The 25,941-nt window shown below is 39.6% G+C and overlaps 1 protein-coding gene across 1 annotated transcript in view; it reads left to right on the top strand.

The window, feature by feature from the left end:
* DOK6 (docking protein 6) overlaps positions 1–25,941 on the top strand; it is a 396,863-nt gene that overhangs the window by 226,808 nt on the left and 144,114 nt on the right. Inside the window, exon 4 of the mRNA XM_027118731.1 lies at positions 24,349–24,468. Coding sequence (XP_026974532.1) covers positions 24,349–24,468 — 120 coding nt within the window. The remainder of the gene's footprint in view (positions 1–24,348; positions 24,469–25,941) is intronic.

A 25,941-nucleotide genomic window follows, 5' to 3' on the forward strand; every position in this document is an offset into this window, starting at 1 on the left:
TACCAGATGAGGGAACAAGATAAAACCCCAGAAAAACAACTAAATGAAGTGGAGATAGGCAACCTTCCAGAAAAAGAATTCAGAATAATGATAGTGAAGATGATCCAGGACCTTGGAAAAAGAATGGAAGCAAAGATCAAGAAGATGAAAGAAATGTTTAACAAAGACCTAGAAGAATTAAGGAACAAACAAACAGAGATGAACAATACAATAACTGAAATGAAAACTACACTAGAAGGAATCAAAAGCAGAATAACTGAGGCAGAAGAATGGGTAAGTGACCTGGAAGACAGAATGGTGGAATTCACTGCTGCAGAACAGAATAAAGAAAAAAGAATGAAAAGAAATGAAGACAGCCTAAGAGACCTCTGGGACAACATTAAACACAACAACATTCATATTATAGGGGTCCCAGAAAGAAAAGAGAGAGAGAAAGGACCGAGAAAATATTTGAAGAGATTATAGTTGAAAACTTCCCTAACATGGGAAAGGAAATAGCCACCCAATTCCAGGAAGCACAGAGAGTCCCATACAGGATAAACCCAAGGAGAAACACGCTGAGACACATAGTAATCAAATTGGCAAAAATTAAAGACAAGGAAAAATTATTGAAAGCAGCAGGGAAAAATGACAAATAACATACAAGGGAACTCCCATAAGGTTAACAGCTGATTTCTCAGCAGAAACTCTACAAGCCAGAAGGGAGTGGCATGATGTACTTAAAGTGATGAAAGGGAAGAACCTACAACCAAGATTACTCTACCTGGCAAGGATCTCATTCAGATTTGATAGAGAAATCAAAAGCTTTGCAGACAAGCAAAAGCTAAGAGAATTCAGCAGCAACAAACCAGCTCTACAACAAATGCTAAAGGAGCTTAGAGCTCTAAGTGGGAAACACAAGAGAAGAAGAGGACCTACAAAAACAAACCCAAAATAATTAAGAAAATGGTCATAGGAACATACATATTGATAATAATCTTAAATGTGAATGGACTAAATGCTCCAACCAAAAGACACAGGCTCACTGAATGGATACAAAAACAGGACCCATATATATTCCATCTACAAGAGACCCACTTCAGACCTAGGGACACATACAGACTGAAAGTAAGGAGATGGAAAACGATGTTCCATGTAAATGGAACTCAAAAGAAAGCTGGAGTAGCAATACTCATAACAGATAAAACTGACTTTAAAATAAAGAATGTTACAAGAGACAAGAAAGGACACTAACTAATGATAAAGGGATCAATCCAAGAAGAAGATATAAGAATTATAAATATATATGCACCCAACATAGGAACACCTCAATACATAAGGCAACTGCTATCAGGTATAAAAGAGGAAATTTTACAGTAACACAATAATAGTGGGGGACTTTAACACCTCACTTAAACCAATGGACAGATCATCCAAACAGAAAATTAATAGGGAAACACAAGGTTTAAATGACACAATAGACTAGATCGATTTAATTAATATTTATAGGACATTCCATCCAAAAACAGCAGATTACACTTTCTTCTCAAGTGTGCACGGAGCATTCTACAGGATAGATCACATCTTGGGTCACAAATCAAGCCTCAGTAAATTTAAGAAAATTGAAATCATATCAACTATCTTTTTTGACCACAATGCTATGAGATTAGAAATCAATTACAGGGTAAAAAACGTAAAAAACACAAACACGTGGAGGCTAAACAATACGTTACTAAGTAACGTTACTAAGTAACCAAGAAATCAAAGAGGAAATCAAAAAATGCCTAGAGGCAAATGACAATGAAAACACAACGATCCAAAACCTATGGGATGCAACAAAAGCATCTCTAAGAGGGAAGTTTATAGATATACAAGCCTACCTCAAGAAACAAGAAAAATTTCAAATAAACGATCTAACCTTACATCTAAAGGAACTAGAAAAAGCAGAACAAACAAAACCCAAAGTTAGCACAAGGAAAGAAATCATGAAGATCAGAGCAGAAATAAATGAAATAGAAACAAAGAAAACAATAGCACAGATCAATAAAACTAAAAGCTGGTTCTTTGAGAAGATAAAAAAAATTGATAAACCATTAGCCAGACTCATCAAGGAAAAGAGGGAGAGGACTCAAATCAATAAAATTAGAAATGAAAAAGGAGAAGGTACAACAGACACCGGAGAAATACAATGCATCCTAAGAGACCACAACAAGCAACTCTATGCCAATAAATGGACAACCTGGAAGAAATGGACTAATTCTTAGAAAGGTATAACCTTCCAAGACTGAACCAGGAAGAAATAGAAAATATGAACAGACCAATCACAAGAAACGAAATTGAAACTGTGATTTAATATCTTCCAACAAACAAAAGTCCAGGACCAGATGGTTTCACAGGCGAATTCTATCAAACATTTACAGAAGAGCTAACACCCATCCTTCTCAAACACTTCCAAAAAATTGCAGAGGAAGGAACACTCCCAAACTCATTCTATGAAGCCCCTATCACCCTGATACCAAAACCAGACAAAGATACTACAAAAAAAGAAAATTGCAGAGCAATATCACTGATGAATATAGATGCAAAAATCCTGAACAAAATACTAGCAAAAAGAATCCAACAACACATTAAAAGGATCATACACCATGATCAAGTGGGATTTATTCCAGAGATGCAAGGATTCTTCAATATACTCAAATCAATGTATATGATACACCATATCAACAAATTGAAGAAGAAAAACCATATGATCATCTCAATAGATGCAGAAAAAGCTTTCCACAAAAGTCAACACCCATTTATGATAAAAACTCTCTAGAAAGTGGGCATAGAGGGAACCTACCTCAACATAATAAAGGCCATATATGACAAACCCACAGTGAACATCATTCTCAATGATGAAAAACTAAAAACATTTCCTCTAAGATCAGGTACAAGACAAGGATGTTCACTCTCACCACTATTATTCAACATAGTTTTGGAAGTCCTAGCCATGGCAATCAGAGAAAAAAAAGAAATAAAAGGAATACAAATTGGAGAATAAGAAGTAAAACTGTCACTGTTTGCAGATGACATGATACTATACATAGAGAATCCTAAAGATGCCACCAGAAAACTACTAGAGCTAATCAAAGGATTTGGTAAAGTTGCAGGGTACAAAATTAATGCACAGGAATCTCTTGCATTCCTATATACTAATGATGAAAAATCTGAAAGAGAAGTTAAGGAAACACTCCCATTTACCATTGCAAGTAAAAGAATAAAATACCTAGGAATAAACCTACCTAAGGAGACAAAAGGCCTATATGCAGAAAGCTATAAGACAGTGGTGAAAGAAATTAAAGACGATACCAACAGATGGAGAGATATATTATGTTCTTGGATTGGAAGAATCAATATTGTGAATATAACTATACTACCCAAAGCAATCTACAGATTCAATGCAATCCCTATCAAACTACCAGTGGCATTTTTTACAGAACTAGAACAAAAAATCTTAACATTTGTATGGAGACAAAAAAGACCCCGAATAGCCAAAGTAGTCTTAAGGGAAAAAAGCAGAGCTGGAGAAATCTGACTCTGTGACTTCAGACTATACAACAAAGCTATGGTATCAAGACAGTATGGTACTGGCACAAAAATAGAAACATAGATCAATGGAACAAGATAGAAAGCCCAGAGATAAACCCACGCACCTATGGTCAACTAATCTATGACAAAGGAGGCAAGGATATACAATGGAGAAAAGACAGTCTCTTCAAGAACTGGTGCTGGGAAAACTGGACAGCTACATGTAAAAGAGTGAAATTAGAACACTCCCTAACACCATACACAAAAATAAATTGAAAATGGATTAGAGACCTAAATGTAAGACCGGGCACTATAAAACTCTTAGAGGAAAACATAGGAAGAACACTCTTTGACATAAATCACAGCAAGATATGTCTTTGATCCATCTCCTAGAGTTATGGAAATAAAAACAAAAATAAACAAATGGGACCTAATGAAACTTCAAAGCTTTTGCACAGCAAAGGAAACCATAAACAAGATGGAAAGACAACCCTCAAAACAGGAGAAAATATTTGCAAATGAATCAACGGACAAAGGATTAATCTGCAAAATATATAAACAGCTCATGCAGCTCAATATTAAAAAAACAAACAACCCGATCTAAAAATGGGCAGAAGACCTAAGTAGCCATTTCTTTAAAGAAGACATACAGATGACCAAGAAGCACATGAAAAGCTGCTCAACATCACTAATTATTAGAGAAATGCAAATCGAAACGACAATGAGGTATCACCTCACACCAGTTAGAATGGGCATCATCAGAAAATCTACAAACAACAAGTGCTGGAGAGGGTATGGAGAAAAGGGAACCCTCCTGCACTGTTGCTGGGAATGTAAATTGATACAGCCACTATGGAGAACAGTATGGAGTTTCCTTAAAAAACTAAAAATAGAATTACCATATGATCCAGCAATTCCACTACTGGGCATATACCCAGAGAAAACCATAATTCAAAAAGACACATGCACCCCAATGTTCATTGCAGCACTATTTACAATAGCCAGGTCATGGAAGCAACCTAAATGCCCATCAACAGATGAATGGGTAAAGAAGATGTGTTACATATATACAATGGAATATTACTCAGCCATAAAAGGGAACGAAATTGGGTCATTTGTAGAGACGTAGATGGATCTAGATAATGTCATAGAGAGTGAAGTAAGTCAGAAAGAGAAAAACAGATATCATATATTAACATATATGTGGAGCCTAGAAAAATGGTACAGATGAATTTGTTTGCAGGGCAGAAATTGAGACACAGATGTAGAGAACAAACGTATGGACACCAAGGTGGGGATAGTGGCGGGGGTGGGGTGGTGGTGTGATGAATTGGGAGATTGGGATTGACATGTATACACTGATGTGTATAAAATGAATGACTAATAAGAATTTAAAAAAAGTAAAGAAAAATAAAAGAGCAAAGGGGTTCTTCTGCTTTCTTGGCTGCACTACTTTGATCTCCCAGTATCTCCTCTGTATTCCTCCATTTCTTTCACAAATGGAAACATCGTTTTTTCTAGTGTCTTTTTTCATTATTCCAGAATAGAGCACAAACTAATAACCTCAACATGCTTATTGTTCGCATATATAACTTTCTTTTTCCAAGAAGGGAAAACGTTAATTGGCAGCTGGGTTTCCAATAACTCATTTTTCAATATTCCTGATCGACTCTTATAGGAGCTGTAACAGTTAGCCTGCATATACTAATAAAACACTATTCCTTAACAGACTTCAGCTGGCAAAGGCCAGCCCTTAAGAGTTACAACATGGTTCTGTCTGGTTCCCTTAAGGAGATACTTTTTCCTACTCTGAACATTTGAAAACATATTAAAAGCCAATATACACAGTTTGAAAACTTCCTTCACACCCTGCAATTTCGAATGTTAGTACTCTCTAAACATTTAATCGCTGTATTTGGTTCTGCTGCCCCTGAATCCCAGACATAAAGGGGGCTCCCACCACTCCAACTCCTAACCTCCTGTGTCCACCTGTGCTTTCTCTCCTCTATGACTTGTTCAGAAGAAACTAGCAACATCTGGTCTTTCCTATTACAAAAGGTGATTATTTACAAAGGAGGCACAGCAAAACATAAAAAATATTGTCCATAAGAAAGAGATGAAGTGACCAGGAACACGCGAGAAAGAAGGCTACATGCTGTCATGTTGCAAAAGAAGATAATCATGTAATATAATGTGTTTCTGCATGATATATTTCTTTGTGTTTTTATTTAGGAATCAATTCCCTGAGAAATTGCACACTGCTTACCTTTACCAGCAGAATTTTGTCAATTAAGCAGCCTGAGATAAAGTCAAGGGCACTGCGGACAGGAGCAAGCAGGTCGTTAAACGTGGTGACTGGAGTGAGAAGATCAGATGTTTATATAGCGTTTTACAGCCATGGTGTGTCTTGGCGTGTCTCGGGAATGGCTAAAAAAGACCTTAATCTGGGTGGACCTGTGATTATTTGCTAGGACACTATCCTTCTGGACATTGAATGAGTGCTAGTTTTTAAACATTGTTGGATGAACAGTCAGAAATCCTGTGTTGCACTCTAAGCAGTGAATGGTAGAACTAAGTCTGTTGACGCAAAGGATCAGGGTGTCCCAGCTGTGCAAGGAGAGGAGGAACCTCTGCTGTGGCATGCTTCATTTTCTGCACATCCCCAGGTCCATTTGGAAGAGGCTGTACTGCATGTCAGAAACAGATGTGCATGTTGCAGGCTGACAGGGCCCCAACTTCCTTCCTGAAGGCCACTTTTAAATCTTTTCTACATGATTTCTGTGCTTCTGAAACAGACACTGTGCACGACAGCCTGCAAGGTGCATCAGTTGTTCATAGCTGGGGACACAGACTTGAATCAGTTGCTAAATGTGTTACTTTTTATATGGAGAGTAGTAGGATGCACGTGTCTCTGTCTATTTATTTGATTAAAAATTAATGAATGGGGCTTCCCTGGTGGCGCAGCGGTTGAGAGTCCGCCTGCCGATGCAGGGGACGCGGGTTCGTGCCCCGATCCGGGAGGATCCCACGTGCCGCGGAGTGGCTGGGCCCGTGAGCCATGGCCGCTGAGCCTGTGCCTCCAGAGCCTGTGCTCCTCAACGGGAGAGGCCACAACAGTGAGAGGCCCACATACCGCAAAAAAAAAAAAAAGAAAAGAAAAAAAAAATTAATGAATGTAAAATTTCCACCAACTTGTAAATGTTGACTCTAATATACAAATCTCAAAGAGGCTGGCCACTTTCTCTCATCGTTTGTTTTAGGATGGGGCGTGCTAATGCAGGATAGTGACATTTGCGGGGAGATTGGTCCTAATGTAATCACTAAAATAATTTCATGTTTCTTTCTCAAGTGATACATTCATCAGAACTAAAATTTTATGAAGGACCCCTTTATAATGAGGAAGGAATAGTCTCTTCAATAAATGGTGTTGGGAAGCCCGGACAGTTACATGCAAAAGAATTAAACTGGACCACTAACTCACACCATACACAAAAATAAACTCAAAATGGATTAAAGATTTGAACATAAGACCTGAAACCATAAAACTCCAAGAAGAAAATTTTAGGCAGTAAGCTTCTTGACGTAGGTCTTGGTGATGATTTTTTGAATCTGACACCAAAAGCAAAAGCAACAAAAGCAAAAATATGTAAGTGGGACCACATCAAACTAAAAAGCTTCTGCACAGCAAAGAAAACCATAAACTACAAAAAAGGCAACCTATGGAATGGGAGAAAATATTTGCAAATGATATGTCTGATAATGGTTATACATAAGGAGCTCATACAAATCAGCACAAAAACAATCCAATTTAAAAATGTGCAGAGAGGGCTTCCCTGGTGGCGCAGTGGTTGAGAATCCGCCTGCCGATGCAGGGGACACGGGTTCGTGCCCCGGTCCGGGAAGATCCCACATGCCGCGGAGCGGCTGGGCCCGTGAGCCATGGCCGCTGAGCCTGCGCGTCCGGAGCCTGTGCTCTGCAACGGGAGAGGCCACAACAGTGAGAGGCCCGCGTACCACAAAAAAAAAAAAAAAAAAAAAAAAAAAAAAATGTGCAGAGAGACTTCCTTGGTGGCACAGTGGTTAAGAACCCGCCTGCCAGTGCAGGGGACGTGGGTTCGAGCCCTGGTCCAGGAAGATCCCACATGCTGCGGCGCAACTAAGCCCGTGCACCACAACTACTGAAGCCTGAGCATCTAGACTCCGCACACCACAATGAAGAGTAGCCTCTGGGCTTCCCTGGTGGCGCAGTGGTTGAGAGTCCGCCTGCCGATGCAGGGGACACGAGTTCGTGCCCCGGTCCGGGAAGATCCCACGTGCCACAGAGCGGCTGGACCTGTGAGCCATGGCCGCTGAGCCTGCATGTCCGGAGCCTGTGTTCCGCAACGGGAGAGGCCACAACAGTGAGAGGCCCGCGTACCGCAAAAAAAAAAAAAAAAGTAGCCCCTGCTCACCGTGACTAGAGGAAGCCTGTGCTCAGCAACGAAGACCCAACGCAGCCATAAATAAATAGATAGATAAATAAATAGATTTATTTTTAAAAAATGGGTAGAAGTCTGAATAGACATTTTTCCAAAGCAGACATGCAGATGTCCAACAGACACATGAAAAGATACTTGAGATCACTAATCATCAGGGAAATGCAAATCAAAACCACAATAAGATACCACCTCACACTTGTCAGAACAGCTATGGTCAAAAAGACAAGAAATAACAAGTGTTGGCGAGGGTGTGGAGAAAAGGGAGCCCTTGTGCACTGTTGGTGGGAATGTCACTTGGTGTAGCTACTATGGAGAACAGTGTGGATATTCCTCAAAAAAATTAAGATCTAGCATTTCCACTTCTGGGTATTTATTTGAAGAAAATGAAAACTCTTAATTCAAAGAGATATACATACCCCCATGTTTATTGTAACGTTATTTACAATAGCCAAGACATAAAAACAACCTAAGTGTCCATTGATGGTTGACTGGATAAAGAATTGTTTTGTGTGTTTGTATATATGCATATACATATATATGAATATTATTCAGCCATAAAAAATAATGAAATCTTGCCATTTGTAACAGCATGAATGGACCTCAAGGGCATTGTGCTAAGTGAAATAAGTCCGACAGAAAAAGACAAATACCTTATGATCTCTTATATGTAAAATCTAAAAAAACAAAAACAGAAAACAAAAAAAAACAAACCAAGCTTAGAGAGAGAACAGATTCGTGGTGTAGAGGTCCACGTTAGGGGAGGGGGTCAAAAGGTAAAAAACAAAAAAGTGGAGCCCTTTCCATTATACTATGGAATAATAAATCAAGGTTCTTTTCTGTGCAGTCGTTGGGATAATGGTTCTAAAATTCAGCTTATTCTTATCAAAGAATATCAAAATGCATCATGATTAATGACTGTCTAATTAATTTTGGTTTCCTACCTAAAATAGTTTTTTATTAAGTTATAACTTTAATTTACTGGATTAATTTTTAAAACTGAATACAGACACAGATACAGTGTCAAGGAAAACTAGAAAGAGTACATAAAATACATGACATAGACTGTCACCAATCTCCCCAAACTGTAAATGCACATTACAGACGTCTTCTTACTTGTTTGTCCGAATTGGAAATCTGAATTATACCCACCTTGTGACCACTCTGAGAAGCTGACTTCTGGGCTCAGCACAGAAACAAATAGTAATCAGGAGAGAGACAGCTAGCCTGTTTTCAACTTAGTTCTTCTAAATAAACCCAGAATTTAATCTCCCCACAGCGTTTTGATGCAGAATTCCAGGGGTGAACCTTTGTTTTCTTCCCTTTCTCCTCTCCTCTTTCTCGCACACTTCTGTCTTGAGACGCTCACATTTTAACCAGGATGTACATTTATCTTAGATACTTTTAGAATGCTTGCTCCTGATGTAACTTACTGCTCTCTTTACCTCCATTTCTTGTAAAGAGAGTCTCTCCTTGAAAATGTTTTTCTTCTACCTTAACTATATTCTCCAAGTTTGAAGCTCTGTCCTTCTTGTCTGTTTGGGTCTTTGGTCTTCAGGTCTTTGTTGGGAGATGGATATTTCCTTTGAACAGATAGAAAATATTTTTATACAGTTTTACATTGATTCACTTTAATCAAACCAAATTTTGCATAAGGGTGCATCAGTTGGTTTACAATGAGACTTTTTGTAGTCAGGTTGAAAATCTGAGGAAGAGGAAGAGACCCCGACACCTGTTTGGTCGGCTAGCATGGGTGCCGGCCTCCGTGGACTTTCGTGGTCTCCGAGCGGAAGGCTCTCTTCAGGTGGGACTCGGGAGCTCTTTGGGAAGACGGCCGCCTCCCTGCACAGACCCGGCTCTGCATACACGTGCTCCGACCATCGACCCACGCGCGTCTCTGCTGACCCCTGTCCAGCGGCCTCCACCAGGGTCTGTGCCAGAACTTCTGTTGCTGGGATCCCCTATCCAGCCCTCAGCCAGCATGCAGCCCTCTTGGACTTCAGCAGGGTCCACTTGGGACACACAAAAGTTTTATTTTTGCCGTCTCGTGTTTGTGAATGCCGGCCTGCCACCAATGCCACCTCTTGGTCTCTGTCCAGTCCTTCCCCTCCCCCTCATCAAATTGACAAGTACGCAGAACAGCAAGTTCAATAAGCAGATTCCCTGCCCGGGAGTGAAACCAATAGCCTGATACCTCCAGTGTGTAGGAGAAGCTCTCTCACCACTCGCTCTCCCCTCCCCTCACACATACACACTGAGATGCACAAGAACACACCGTCCCGTGGCTTGAGATAGGGTGTTTCATGCCTCGCTTTCAGAATTAGAGAAGGGAATTTCCATGGTACTTTCCTAGGAACTCAGATCATTGCTTTTCATTTCCGTGGTTGTGGTGGTTTGCTCCAGCCTATGTGCGGGAAGGAGTTGCAAGTGAAGGCAGCCACCTGGTCTCACGCTTCTAGCTTCAGGTCCTGGGTGAGTGAGTATGGTGGCTCTGTAGAATGTTTTCCCAGTGTGAGGATGCTTAGCTGTTTTCAGGTGGTAGCTGTAGCTGGATCTAAACCCAAGAGGACAAATCTCATTTACTGGTATTATAAAATTTACTTTAATAAAATATTTCTGAAATATATGAAGACACATTTCCAGTTGATCTCATTTCACAAGCCATTAATTTAAAGGATGATTGGTCCACAAATACATTTTTAAATAAATTATTATGTAATATTTGGATTGGGCGCAAAGGTGATATAAAAGTAAAGATTAAAATGTAAAGCATACGAATGCATCAGAAGTGCATACAATTCATTTCAGGATCTGATATTTTAAATTCTTGTAGTTTTTTGAACTTAAAATAATCAGTTGGGTTGTTTTCATTATTTCTGTATTTTGGTTTCAAATTGCTAAGAAATAATTTTTCAGACTCATCTGAGTACTTCTCTGAGGATAATATATTATCTTTATTCCCAGTGAATGGAAAATGAATTTGAGCATAGTATTTATTATATATTCTCAGTCTGATACTAGTTTTTGAAAAGCCATCTTTGTCAGGTGTACATAGTTATGATCATGTGAAAAGAATGTATAAATGTTAATAATCATCTTGTAAATTACCAGGATAATTATCATTTTTATACTCCTTGTGGTCCCCATGCTTTCTTCATTTCTGAATGTATGATTAGAATGAAAGAAGAATAATGCCTGCTGGCAGGCATTATGGGCAAAACCATCTCCTCTTAGAGATAAAAAAAAGAAAAAGATATTCATGACATTCATCCCATCTCCTAACTGCAGGCAGTGCTCCCCCTGTGTGCTCTTAGAGTGACTCAAACTGTGTGTACTTAAAGGGAACGTGATACTGTATTACTTTCTCATTCACTCAACAAATATTCGGTGTGCCAGGCACCTAACTCCAAGGGGAGAAAATGCCATCTAACTATGAACCTGAAAGAAGAAGCTTCAGATCCAGTTTACCAAGTAAAGGGTATATACCATCCACACTTCTGGTCACCAAACATCTGTTCACTTTTCTTCCTAAACAAAAAATACGTTCACCCCTTTCTAAAAGACGCAATCTCGGTGTCTCATCCAGTCGGATGCACGGTTGTTGCTGGAGGACATCCAGATGTGGCTTTTCATGGTAGAAACCTATGCTTCTCCTCACTGTGGCAGAGACAGAATAAATACTGTGCAGAGGCCCCCTGCTGTGTGGAATGGGGTCTTGTACTTGACTAGGTACCAGTTTTGTTCCCTAGAAGAGGGTCACCTGTCCTTTGTTATATGAAACCTGTGATTCCAGTCTCTGGGACTTTCCTGATTTTCTTTTCTCTGCCTCGACTTGACATCTGAAGTGAACATGGGCGTGTATACCTTCTTTAAGGACTGAGACACTTTCTCAACAGCTTTCTGCCCTAGAAGCTCAAGGGTGGTATACAAGCTCCAAAAGCCATTAACTTTTTCTCAAGCAGATTTCTGTTCCTGAATACGTAGCCATTTTAATCTATTTGATTTTTACTTAGTTCCGTGTGCCAATAGTTATGCCCCCATTTCTTTTCTAGAAACACTTCTCTTGAATTCTAGGCCTCCTGCAAGGCCTTCTTCAGACCTTGAGAGGTCACGTTTGATGGGAGACCCACCCCCTTGGTACCTTCTTCCTGAGCTATTTCTCCGAATGAAGAGATACACTGGCCATCACACCCTTGGCTGGACCTTTACTCCAAGGAACTTTCAGCCATTCAGAGGTTTCAAGAAGGGATTCTATAGCTCAAAGCCTTATCATTTTTATTTTTATTGGGGTTGACTTGGAGTTGAGAAGCAGCTGCCTTTTTCAGCCTTGAAAGGCTCTAATTATTTGCATATACTCTGCTTCCTTTAAATCCTTTTATGTGCAAACTGACCGATTATTTTCCTTATACCTTGTCAGATGCAACCTATAGCAACTAATACTTGCTGCTAATATTCTGGTTTTCAGTTCCTTTCCTTACTTCATGTTATTTTCTAACTCCTTCACCAAGTTACTGCAGGTGACATTTTAACCAAATATTTCACCACCTCCTAATACGCATCAACATGGATCCGGGTACAGTTTCCTTATTCCTTGCTGACTGACCACCACAACAATGACACGTTTTAAGTTTTTGTGATAGATTCACCCCACTTCTATTTCTTTTCCTTCTATTTTTTTTTAATTAGGAAACATGAGACATGTAGCCATAACATACAATCCTAAAATCTCAATCCCTTCACCCAGCAAACGTTTTTTTCCTTGCTTACCCTGTGAGTCTGTAGAATGGCTCTGTTCATCATGGACATCAGGAATCCAGACTGACACAAGCACAGTTTCATTGTTTCCTTTCACCTCACTGCATCAGTGGGAAGGGAGTGTAAAGAATTATACACCCAGCTATTACAGCTTTCACACAGAAGTGTCACAAGGAATTTCTGCTCATAATTCATTGGTCAAACCAATGACTAAACCAGATGTTACTAGTGCAAGAAATGCCATCATGCTCCAAGCCCTAAGGAGAAGAACCAAAAAACTGGGTGAATAGCACTCAAGACTGATACAGAGGGAGCAACTGGAGACAAAGAAACATGTTAGTGTGCTATGTTCTGTAGTCCAGGCAAGATAGGATAATAAAATAAATATTAAAATAAACATAAAGAGGCTTAAGATGGGAAATAGAATGACAGCATCTGTTTTGTGCATGAAAGTGTTTCAGATGGATTAGATGTAGGGGTGATTGTTATAGGAAGGTCCATGAAGTAGCTTTCATCTCAGTCCAGCAGAGAGAAGGAAACGAATGGTAGCAGTGGGAATGGGGAGAAGCGATTGGTGAGAAATATTTTAACGTTACATTTGACACTGCTGCCTCCATAAATAAGACTTCCTTGACCACACTGTCTAAAAGAGCCACCACGAATGCCGGACTCTGTCACTACCTAAATTAGGTCTTTCTGCTGCTTCATTGCCTGTTTCCATTAGAATGAACCAAGAAAGCAGAGACTTTATCCCCGGGACGTTAAATGGTGCTTTGCACATAATGGGGCTCAATATTTATTGATTGCATTGGATGATATGAGATAGAAAGTATGGAGTGAGTTAAATGACAGAAGTCAAAGACGACCCCAAGATTTGTGAGATTAAGAAACAGCTGCCTCCTGGTGACCCAGGATCTCTTTCCATAAAGGTCAAGGGGAAGAGAGCCCTGTGCGGTCCGCTGTCAGTGGGGCTGAGGCGGCAGGCAGTCTACGCGCTCCGCAGGACAAGGACCCAGGGAGGCCTTGTCTGCAGTGAAGAGGAAGCTTCTCTCTGCCTTGGGATACGTCTGGCAATCTGCAAGCTCCAACTCCATCAGCAGGAGCCACCAGGAAGCCCCAGCAACTGTGCTGCCAGAAAGACCTCCCATCCCTTTCTCCGCTCGGCGCTCACTGTATCTATCGCTGTACTGTCTGCACGGGGCCATCAGGATCAATTTCAAATGCCCTTTATCTCCATCACGTCAGTTACCACGAGAAGCTCATTCTTCTTGGTCATCTCTCGTGTCCAGAATCACCATGGAGGCCTGTATATGGCACTGTAGTTCCTTCCCACACCCCTGCACAAATCCTGATAGATACCCTCTAAAATTCTTATCTCACTTTTCCCTCCACCGCGCTTCTGCCACCGCGCTTCTGTCTTTTACAAAAGACAGACACAACCTTCTGAAAAGAGTTGTCTATATTTACCTATATTCTGACTCCAATTTCTGTCTCTTCTCTCCTAGTTTTCCTTTACCTGTTCGATCAGCCTTTTATTTCTATCAGTCAATCAAAAACTCTCCTTACTAAGGAAATGGATGCCCTCCACATTGGTGAATCTTGTAGTCAAATTTGGACCTCATTTTATTTGAGCTTTGCTGGTATTTAAAGCCGTTGGTCATGTGATATCATTGTAGTTTTGATTTGCATTTCCTTGATGATTAATGTTGTTGAGTACCTTTTCATGTACCTGTTGGCCATTTGTATGTCTTCCTTGGAAAAATACCTGTTCAGGTCCTTTGCCCATTTTTTAATTGGGCCATTTGGTTTTTTTACTATTAAGTTTTATGAGTTCCTTGTACATTGTGTATATTAACCCCTTATCAGATATGTGGCTTGCAAATATTTTCATTTAGTTGATGGTTTCCTTTGCTGTGAAGAAGCTTTTTTAGTTTGATGTAATCCCACTTGTTTATTTTTGTTTTGTTGCCTGTGCTTTTGGTATCAAATCGTAAAAATCAAGGAGCTTACTCTCTGTTTTCTTCTAAGAGTTTTATGATTTCAGGTCTTACATTCAAGTCATTAATCTATTTTGAGTTGATTTTTATGTATAGTGTAAGATAGGGGTGGAGTTTCATTCTTTTGCATGTGCATATCCAGTTTTCCCAACACCGTTTATGAAAGAGATTTTTGTTTTTTCTTTGTGTATTTTTGGTGCCTTTTTAGAAAATTAATTGACCATGTATGCAATAGGCAAGAGATAACAAATGCTGGCCAGGATGTGGAGAAAAGAGAACGCTTGTACACTGTCGGTGGAATGTAAATTGGTGTACAGACTACACAGTTACTCAAGAAATTAAACTAGAACTATCGTATGATCCAGTATTCCTACTTCTGGTTATATATCTAAAGAAAAAGAAATCATTATCTCAAAGAGATATCTTTACTCCCATGTTCATTACAGCATTATTCACAAAAGCCAACATATAGAAAAACCTAAGTGTCCGTCAGCAAATGAATGAATAAAGAAAATGTGGTACATACAAAATGGAATATTATTCAGCCTTTAAAAAGAAGGAAATCCTGCCATTTGTAAAAACATGGATGGATCTTGAGGGCATTATGGTAAATGAAATAATCCAGACAGAGAAAGACAAATACTGCATGGTATCACTTATATGTGGACATTTTTTAAAAAGTTGAACTCATAGAAACAGAGAATAGAATGGTGGTTGTCAGGGGCTGGGGGGTAGGAGAAAGGAGGAGAGGTTGGTAAAAGGGTACAAGCTTTCAGTTATAAGATGAATAAGGTCTGAGGATCTAATGTACAACATTGGATCACAACTGATCACAGTTGATAATATTGTATAGTAAAATCAAAATTTGCTAAAGGAGTAGAACTTAAGTGTTCCCACCAAAGCAAACAAACAAACAAACAAAAATCAACCTAAATATGTAAGATGATGGAAGTGTTAATTAACTTTATTGCAGGAATTCTTTCACATGTATATGTGTGTGTGTGTGTGTGTGTGTGTGTGTGTGTGTATCTCAAATCATCACGTTGTACACCTTATATATGTTACAATTTTATTCATCAATTATACCTCAGTAAAACTGATAAAAACTATAAAATGAAACAGTCATGCTCCCCTCCTTGAAACACTATTTGTCCTTGGCTTCCAGCATAATATACCCTTGTTAGTTTCTTCTTCCTTGAATGTCTGTTACTTCTAAGCCTCCTTCCTCCCTCCCAGATCTCTAGTTGTGGGAGAGTCCCAGGTCTCAGCCTTTAAATGTCTTCTTTTTTTTTCTGTCAACTCAAGCTGGTTGGTGGTCTCACGTGGATACGTACCTTTAAATGATAGCTATACACTGTTGACTCCACATTTATAAGTCCGGTCCAAACCTCTGTTCTGAACACCAGGCTGATATATCCAACTGCCTACTAATCTTTCCACTTCTATATCTAATAAGCATCTAAAACTTATTTCTGAAACTGAGCTCTTATTTTCTTCCAAATCTGCTTCTCCCACAGTCTTCACATTTTCACTAAAAGTCAATTCCATGACTTTTAGTGAAAAGTTGCACAAGCAAAAAACTCTGTTCATCTTTTTTTTAATTAATTAATTAATGTATTTATTTATTTGTTGGTTGTGTTGGATCTTTGTTGCTGCACTCAGTCTTTCTCTAGTTGTGGCGAGCTGGGAGGGTTACTCTTCGTTGCGGTGCACAGGCTTCTTATTGTGGTGGCTTCTCTTGTGTGGAGCACAGGCTCTAGGCATGAGGGCTTCAGTAGTTGTGGCACTTGGGCTCAGCAGTTGTAGCTCGTGGGCTCTAGAGCGCAGGCTCAGTAGTTGTGGCACACGGGCCCAGTTGCTCCGCAGCATGTGGGATCTTCCCAGACCAGGGCTTGAACCCGTGTCCCCTGCATTGGCAGGAGGATTCTTAACCACTGCACCACCAGGGAAGTCCCTCTGTGTTCATCTTTAATCTCTCTCTTTCCCTCATGCTACAAATATTGCAAATATTTCAAACTTGCCAATATCATAGGTTTTCATGAATATATTCTAAATTTAACAGTTCTTATCACCACTATGCCCACTCTACTGGTCCATCCATTCAAGCCACCATTATTCTTTTGCCTGGTACCCATCGCCACTACTTCTCTCCTTTTTACTTGTTTTTTCATGACAGTTTTATTTTCTCACTTTGGTCAATGCCTCTTAGTAAGTTTTCATTTGAGACTTTTTTCTTAAGCATCTTATAATTTGTCATTTCAGAGTTAATTTTCTCTTTTTCTTTCACTTCTTTTCTAGATTCATTTCACTCTTCATTTCACCTACTTTTGTTGTTGTTGTTCATTTCCATTCTTAGTTTTTGAATTTCTAATTCAAACTGAATTTTTATATCCACAAATGCTTGTTTGAATGTATTCATTTATTTCTGGAGTGCACACTTACAGTGTTCTTCTGCTTCATGTTATCATTTTGGGGGAATGGGGTGAGGTGAGAGGCAGTTTTCCTAAACTGATTTGAATTTGTGTGAATTTTTGTGTCTTGAATTTCTGCCATAGTTCTCCATGGACTTTTATTTCCTTTGTTGATTCTTATGACATTGGGGTGTTTTTAAGAGTCCTAGTTTAATTCTGCCCTTTTCTGTCCTTTTAACAAGGTCCAGGTAGCATAGCAAGGGTTTGTTTGTTTGCTTTGGTGATGGGGGAGAGAGTGAATTCTCTGAAATGTGGCATCCTTTTGTCTTACAGGATCCTAAATTTTCTACTTTTTCTTCTTTTCCCCTCCCCCACCCAGTTGCTGAAGGGTTCTTCTTCTTTTCTGCCTTTTTTTTCTCACTTAAAGGCTGTGTAACTGGAAGAATCCACAAAAATCACTCTTGCTCCTCAAAACCCAGTGTGTCCCTTTAAATCGCATTTACCTTTCATATGACATCCGGTCCTTTAGATCATGCATCCTTTCCTTCCCTATAGATCATGTCCCCTTCTCCCCAGTCCGTTCTTAGTATCCTAAGATTCAAGCTGCATCTCATCTTTCTGGTGATTGCTCCAACTCTCCTCAGTCGTCGTTGCCAGCATCCCTCCTCCAACCCCCTGCTGTTTTTCTTGGTTAACTCTTGGCAGTTCCTGCTTTCTCTGTTCTGAGACTCCCCGACCCCCGGCGTTAACCAGGAAGTCTTTCCTAATTATTTTACTTCTTAAGCTTCAAGCAGATTTAATCACATCATGTGCCATCTATATCTGTATACCTTCCTAATTTTTCATGGATCACATTCCATTAAATTCAGTTGCTTGCTTGGAGGTTTTCTTGGTAGAGAGGAAGAGGCTGATTGGCCTCTGTGTTTGTTTTGGTGTTCTGTTTCTGACATAAAAAAGTGTCCTACACACAGCAGCTTAAACCAACACAAATTTATCATCTTACAATTCTAAAGGACAGAAGTCCAACACGAGTCTAACCAGGCAAAAACTAAAGTGTCGGCAAGGCTGTGCTCCCTTCTGGAAGCTCTGAGGATAATACACTCCCAGGCTCATTGGGGTTGTTGGCCACATTCAGTTCCGTACTCTGAGCAATTGTCAAAGGTTTTTGTCATAAATTTGGCTCTGTATAGAGAAACAGTTTCAGAGCTCTGTGTGGTTTCGGGCGCAGTCTTCGAGATCTAACCACGGCACTGGCAACACTTCCATATTGCAACACAGAGCTCTCCTCTTTCGGGTTTTCCTTTCTACTCCCAAGTACCTCATGATTGCTGCGTAGAAAGCAATTGCTTTCAGGCCTTATGAGAACATGATTAAGAGCTCTTAATGGTGCCTCTTTCTCAAAAAGTTCCCTGCTTCACGAAAGTTCCTATGAGAAGCTTAGGCACGTACATCAAGTGTTCAGTCGGTGTCTAGTAAGAATTCCACAGATTGGAAAGTGTTCCTCCTGGGGCTGGTTTTCTATCACAAATGCACTCACTCTGGAGCTGACCTTCAGCGTTAGTGCAAAGGACCCCTTTCCACCTTGCTTTCTTGTAACGTCTTGACATCATTTTCCCATCATTCTCAGGCTATTTACAAGTGTTGATTTGAGTTCTTTCTTATTTTCTCTGATTTGCTTTAAGCTCTGTGTCACTGACTAATCTCCATATTAAAGCATTTTGCAGCAAATTCTTGTCAGGCTAAAGAGCAGCACATTCGATGGTTCTGTCGTTTTTTGCTGTTTGTCCCTTGTTACTTTGGAAGACTGACGGGAGCGATTTTCTCTTTGGCCACATCTGAAAGCCCCGCCTCACTCCTGTAATTCACAAAAGGAGAGAATGGCAGAATAAGACATGCTGTATTGAATCCAAAAATGTGATGTATCAATCTGCTGTTAAATTAAGGAAAATAAGTTATGATTATGTGCATAAAAGATCAAATAAACTTAGGTAACTCATTTCCTTGGCTCACAGTTGACCTTTTCTAAGCTTCCATTGCCATATCTCTGTAGAAAATAAAAATCTTGTCAAGTGTTTATCATATATAGGATCAAAAGGAATTTATACAAGTCTTCCATTTTGGCATAAATACCACTAATGAGGCTAAAAGAAAAAGACAGCTATTAAAATAAGAAACCTTTCGAATGTGAGATATTTTAGAATTACTGAAGTTTGATAGAGAATCATATTTGAAATTTCTCTCTTCCCCTTCCTAATCAAAGATCTGTTTTATCTAGACGAGCCAGCTGTGAAGAGTAGAAGTTATAATCTCCACTTAAAATGGGGATGAATAAAGACTTCAAAACACCCAGCAAGTGACTACTTCCCAAGTTATTTTCATTTGGTTCTAGAATGTGTATTAATTTCCAGGAATCAACTGCAAATCACATCTACTTACTTGTTCCACATTTATTTATTAGTTTCCATATCCAGGTGCTGCACTGGCTCTAGACTGACTAAATCAATGTCTCCCTGACTCTAGTATCAGAATATATTGGTTGGGAAAGGCAGACAAATAACTTAGGGATATAGAGACTATGATCAAAGTATAGCAGAGTGAAATGGAAATGTAGAGGAAAGACGTCAAATCCAAACTTGGGCCTGAAGGAACTAAACAGAGAAAGGCATATTTGAAACAAGTTTTAAAGGATTATTAGGTGTGGGAATGTGGAAAGGAGCAAATTAAGGCACCTCAGGGACAGGAAATAAACGCGCCTCTTACTTAGAAAAGAAAACTAAACGTTCCTACCCATCTGACTTCAACAGACAGGGCTCTTTCCTGTGAGCTAAACATTCTTCCCGTCTTTGCTGAAGCAGGCAGTTAGGGTTTAACTGGTCTCTTGTCTTCCTACTACAGAAAAAGTAAGAGAAAAAGAAAAGTCCGTAACATATCAACAAGGCCAGTTAAATAAGAAGTAGGTGCCAATTTTCAAGAATGAAAAATGTCGTCAAAATATCGTATATTTTAATAGCTCTATAAATTTCAAATGACAATAAGAGATCTTTGTAGCAACAGTCTACATCGGGAGACATTTTTCTTCACTTTCCAGCGAATAGGAGTATTTAAGACTTCAGTAAATATAAAAACAACATTTGTCATCAAATCATCGCAAATCTGCCCAGCAAATAAGAATTACATACGCTTAAGAATTCCCGGTTTTGGGCTTCCCTGGTGGCGCAGTGGTTGGGAGTCCGCCTGCCGATGCAGGGAACACGGGTTCGTGCCCCGGTCTGGGAAGATCCCACATGCCGCGGAGCGGCTGGGCCCGTGAGCCATGGCCGCTGAGCCTGCGCGTCCGGAGCCTGTGCTCCGCAACGGGAGAGGCCACAACAGTGAGAGGCCCGCATACCGCAAAAAAAAAAAAAAGAAGAGATCTTTACATAGCAGACTCTTAAGAATGCCTATTGAATAAATGATTAAATTTAAGCTTTATTACTTTCACTAAATTTAGGCCTTAGGATGACGACTTGAAAGTTAAATGATCCAAAAGGAGCTATATTTGCAAACAGTGAAAAAAAGGTCATCACATCTACAGAAAATAGGCTATCAGCTAAAATCATATAGCAGAGTTAAAAATGGCACTGAATCAGTTTCATGGTAATTTGCTGTAAGATGCAGGCAAGACTAGTTTTGTGTGGAAATAATAAACTTTTGTATTTAGTCCTCATTGGATTTGGCTTTTATTAATAATCTTAGGAAAATGTAGGTAAGATAATACTGTTTTGTCATCAAAAAAAACAGGAATTCTTTTTTTCTTTTTTTTTGCGGAGCTATAACAGCTATAATTATTTGAAAGGTGACTGTCAAAAACAGATTTTAAGCAACAAAGCCTTGTATAATAAACAGGTTCAGCTTGTCTGCAGCAAAACTGTTAGATCAAGTATGCAGACTACAAAGGTTAGTACTTTTGAGGTGAAGGTTTGGGGCTGATCTAACTGAACTAAATACTACAAAACTGGGAAGAGGATGGACAGAGTGCTGACTGCTTCTCAGACTTTACTCCTTGAACTCAGGGCTGTCCCTCGCTGGTCACAAGGTGTCACTGTCGCTGCCCTGGATGTGCCTCTCCATCTCAGCCCTGACCACCCTCCTCAGTGCAGCCTGGTTCCTCCAGCACATTCACACAGAGACACGTAACGCTCCTTCATACTCTCACACAAATACCTCACACACTCACGTACTCACACACAGACCCATGTACTCACACACACACTCACAAATACTGTCACACACTGATGTGCTCTAACATGCTCATATGCACACTGTCCCACGCTCACATACACTGATACACACTCACAAGCTGATACACAGACACACACCGATACACACACTCACACACACTCCCTCCCCTTCCTGCTCGCCCTGCAGGTCCCTGATCAGATTCCCTCTGAGCTGCTCAGCCTTCGTCCTGGTGCCCCAGCTCCTACCAGCTAAGCCACAGCCCTCCAGAGAACCACACACCAGACTCTCCTGCCCACCCCCCTGACTCTAAGATAACTGGGAACAGAAACTGTGTTTTTCCATATCCTCTTAGCACAGTGCCTGGCTCACAGTGAGAAAATGTTTGTTAATAAAGAAATGAACCCTTGATGATTCTGATCTGATCTGATTCTTCTGAGCTGAATTGCAGGGATGTCTCTCTCTCTCTCTCTCTTTCTCCGTCTCTCTCTCTCCCTCTCCTTCTCTCTCTGTTTCTTTCTGAAATAGTTTATAATTCAGTCTTTAATGTGACTATATCTAGTCTTATTGTATTACTCTTGCTATTTCTCTTCATACATGCTGCTGTACTATTAAAATGCAGAAGCGTTGCAATTCTCAAGATTGGCTGCAAAAGCCGTCTTTACCTGCTGGTGGAAGCCCAGGAGCCCCTCTCATTGCTGTGGAGGCAGCCTGCTGGCTCTGGTCTTTACAGAAACGCCAAGTTGAGTTCTACTCAAAATAGTCAGCTCGAGCTTCCTAGAAGCCCTTTACTGTGTGGTTGTTTTCTTTATCTCATTCAATCCTAGGACAAAAGAGTTACTAGAAAGAGTGAGGGACATATTTCTTTAACCTCTGGGCATGCACTGACTTAGTATTTAAAGGGAACGTTGTGACACAGGTGCTTTGTCATATTTCACACTTTTAATTTTACCACACATAGCATAGCAGGTATTCTTCGTTCCATCTATGGGGTCCTGGAAATACTCGCAGGTAGAGTCATGCAGATGAGATGTTAATTGCATGTGATTTCACTCATGATTGAAGGTCGAGGAGTTCTGAGAAATAGTCACAACATCAAAATGTAAAAAGAAAAAATATAACCATATTGTCTCCCTTAGCAAAAATGTCAAGGATTTCTAGAGACACGGCATGGAAATTGGCTTAAGCTTTTGATCTGTTGTTAGAAAAGCTTTCAAAACTTTCATAAATTTTAGAAGTCAAAATTCATATATCTAATGAAAATTATTTTCAATATATGCTGTTGTTGCTTGTGTAAAATTTTTCTGTGAAGGCTGGCATTCCCTCACCAGAAGAAAAAACGTGGGTTTTTTTTAGAAAGCTGTGAGCCCCAGCAATGCCTTTTTATTGTATTAGAGGCCCTGTGATCAGAAGGGATTCTCTTCTAGTTCATGAGGAAAAGCCCACCAGCCAGACAAGGAGCCAGGCCTGGCCCACATGACAATCTGCTTTCTCCTTGGGCACATGCTGTGTCTGACACCACAGAGGACAATCCCTGAAGGATGCAAACCATAGCTTTTGCAAGGAAAAATCACTTTTGTGATTTGAACGTTGGAAGCGTTATTTTTGTCAGAATAGTACTCCATGGGAGACTGCATGTTCTCTTTCTTTATTTTCTAACAACATTCTATGGTCTTGATAAAACGAAGAAAAAGTGACAAATATGGCTTGACATCTCATTGATCAAACCCATTTTTGATGCTAAGGCGGTGTGACTGAGCACAGGGAGAAAGCATTACCCAGGTTTGATGACGTTGGCTGTCGAGCAGAGCAGTTGATACTCGTATCCTTAGAGTCAAGAAAACGTGTCACAGATAATGTTTTTATGGGGAGTTTAAAATGCCAGGGCAAAGGTGGAAATGTCATCCACAGAGAGGAGCAAGAGATTCGAAGGAAATCTATATTAAACTGCTATAGTACAGACTTATGCTATGTGAAAAAGTCAGAAATGTCTCTGGATGAGTGTCAGTGGAAAACTCTTATCCAATTTCTGTGCAGTGATGTGGGGGCTTGGCCCAAACTTTCTAACCTTTCGGATCTCTGCATATAAAAATAGTTAGAAGGCTTGGGTTCCAATTCTGTCGTGGTGCTGACCCATGATAGGATATGAGACCCAGTTATGACACTAATCCTTAGTCATCTCATGCACAGAGGGCTTATATTAGGATCAGATTCATCCATGTTTGTGAAAGCATTCAATACTACAAGATTTTGTGTAGGTGAAAGGTATTCAGAGGTTTCAAGCAAAGAAAAACCGCGAATATAGAGAAGTCGGGAAGTAATGGGAATAAAAAGAGAGTGATCTAATCAATATCTTAGATAATTGGAGTTTTCTAAAGGGGAAAGTTATTTTTAATATCTTCTCCCTAAATTTTTTTAAGTGAGGATGGTCTACTTTTGAGATTTGTAAAAGGAAATCAATCACATTCTTTTGCTGATCTGTGATCCACTGCAGTTCAGAATGACGGGGATCAGACCTTCAGTCCGCACACATCCAAGTCACATTCAGGAGGACAGTCGTGTGTTTAATCTAGTTCGACATTTTTCAGCTATTCACTTATATATTTTTATTTTGTATTTAATTAATTTTTCCAAGTAAATTCTTTCCTCAAATTAAATCAATCTAAAATATACTGGATAGTAAACAAATCTCAGTCTATTATTTATAAATAAGATAAAGTACATTGGAATAACTTAACATAACTTTAAAATACAATGTTATAATGTCAAGGGAAACAATTGTGGAGATTGTTTTATTTCACTGCTTAAATATAGCTTTTTAGTTTTCTTAAGGTAGATTTTTTAATGCTCACCCCTTACCTGGGAAACTGGTTCAGGAAACATTCCTTCTCCATCATTCCTATGTAGCCTTGCCTGACTTCCATGGCATGTGCTCATTTTCAGAGCTGGAGGCCGAGGAGTGGTGCAAGCATCTCTGCATGGAGTGTCTGGGGACTAGGCTGAATGACATCAGCCTCGGGGAACCTGATCTCTTGGCGGCAGGAGTGCAGCGGGAACAGAATGGTAAGTGCGTCTCCATCCTTCCTTTCTTTTAAAGTGCACTGGGAGCTATAGAACTTTGAAAGTGGAAAGGACCTCAGAAATGTTTCAGACCAATCCTTTTTAAGGGAAAATAAACTGATCAACCTCAGCTGTTAAGGGACTTTCTCAAGACTGCATACCAACTAGAAAAATACTAAGGTACAATCCAGGTCTCCTGCCTTCTTGCCCTGTGATATTGTCATTTATCTCAATAAATAAGTTACCTCAACAATAAGTTTATTCATTATATATAAGGTTTTGAATGGACAGCATTCCTACATTTTCTTCTTTGATAGTTGTTATAGATTTGGAGTCTAAATAAATAAGTTCGGCTTATTGTGTTATTTTTCCGTAGATTTTAGGGAATGTGGCTAATAGTATGTCTTTGCTCAGTCTGCCATAACAAAATACCATGGACTAGGTGGCTTGAACAACAGGAATTAATTTTTCACAGTTCTGGAGGCCAAGTTCTTGCTGTGGCCCCACGTGGCAGAGGGGGAGAGAGAATAAGCTCTCTCCTGTCTTTTCCTGTAAGGGCACTAATTCGTTATGAGGGCCCCACCCTCATGACCTCATCTAAGCTTCATTACTCCCAAAGACTCCATCTCTAAATCCTATCACCTTGGGGGTTAGGGCTTAAACCTATGAATTTTAGGGGGACACAATTCAGTCCATAGCATACTACACGTAAGGAAGTACAATGCATGAAATCTCAGGGTTTAACAAAATTGAGGTTTATGTGACATGTTATTTACTTACTGCACTGCTCTCTAATTAAACATTTCTGATGTCTCTTAAGAAGTTATGCTGCCTCTTCTTGACTAACATCTCTAAATAATGAAATCAGAGTAATGTCATGAGATTTTTTTCCCTCCATTTTAAAAAATAATTATCATTATCACCAGAAGATCTAGTAGTATGAAAATAGAAACTTTCCAATGTTCTTAATTTCTATGGCTAGTGTTTTTGAAAAGGTTGAGGGATGTTGGTGAAGGTTGACACTACTTATTAAAAAGAAATTCTGGAATTATCTGTGGTTTATACTGTAGACAGCACCAGTAAAATGCATCAGGATAATACTTAGCAATAATGGTTTTGTTATAAGTAATAATATTCTAACAACCATCACTGTCTCATAGACCATCAAAGACATTATTTTTTGGGTTCTGCTACACTGAAAAAATGTTTTCCCCACGACCTGATTATAAACATACGTGGGCACCAACTTTGCCCATGTTGGTAGTTTCAGAAAGTCAGGAAGGCCTTTCTGTGGCTCTTTTTCTAGCTTCCTTTTGATATTCCAGTTTCTCTCCCACACTTTCTTGGATTTCATCTCTCCAATTTAGTTTCTGAGAACTGTGCTAAGTACAGAACGCCCATAATTGTGCTGCTTAAAATATGCTGTTCATTCTCAGTTTAAGAAAAGAAGAAAAAAAAAAAAACTCTTTACCAATA

Source organism: Aethalodelphis obliquidens, unplaced genomic scaffold (genome assembly GCF_003676395.1).
Source record: "Aethalodelphis obliquidens isolate GAN/ISIS:26980383/991018 unplaced genomic scaffold, ASM367639v1 scaffold19, whole genome shotgun sequence".
Taxonomy (NCBI): Eukaryota; Metazoa; Chordata; class Mammalia; order Artiodactyla; family Delphinidae; genus Aethalodelphis; species Aethalodelphis obliquidens.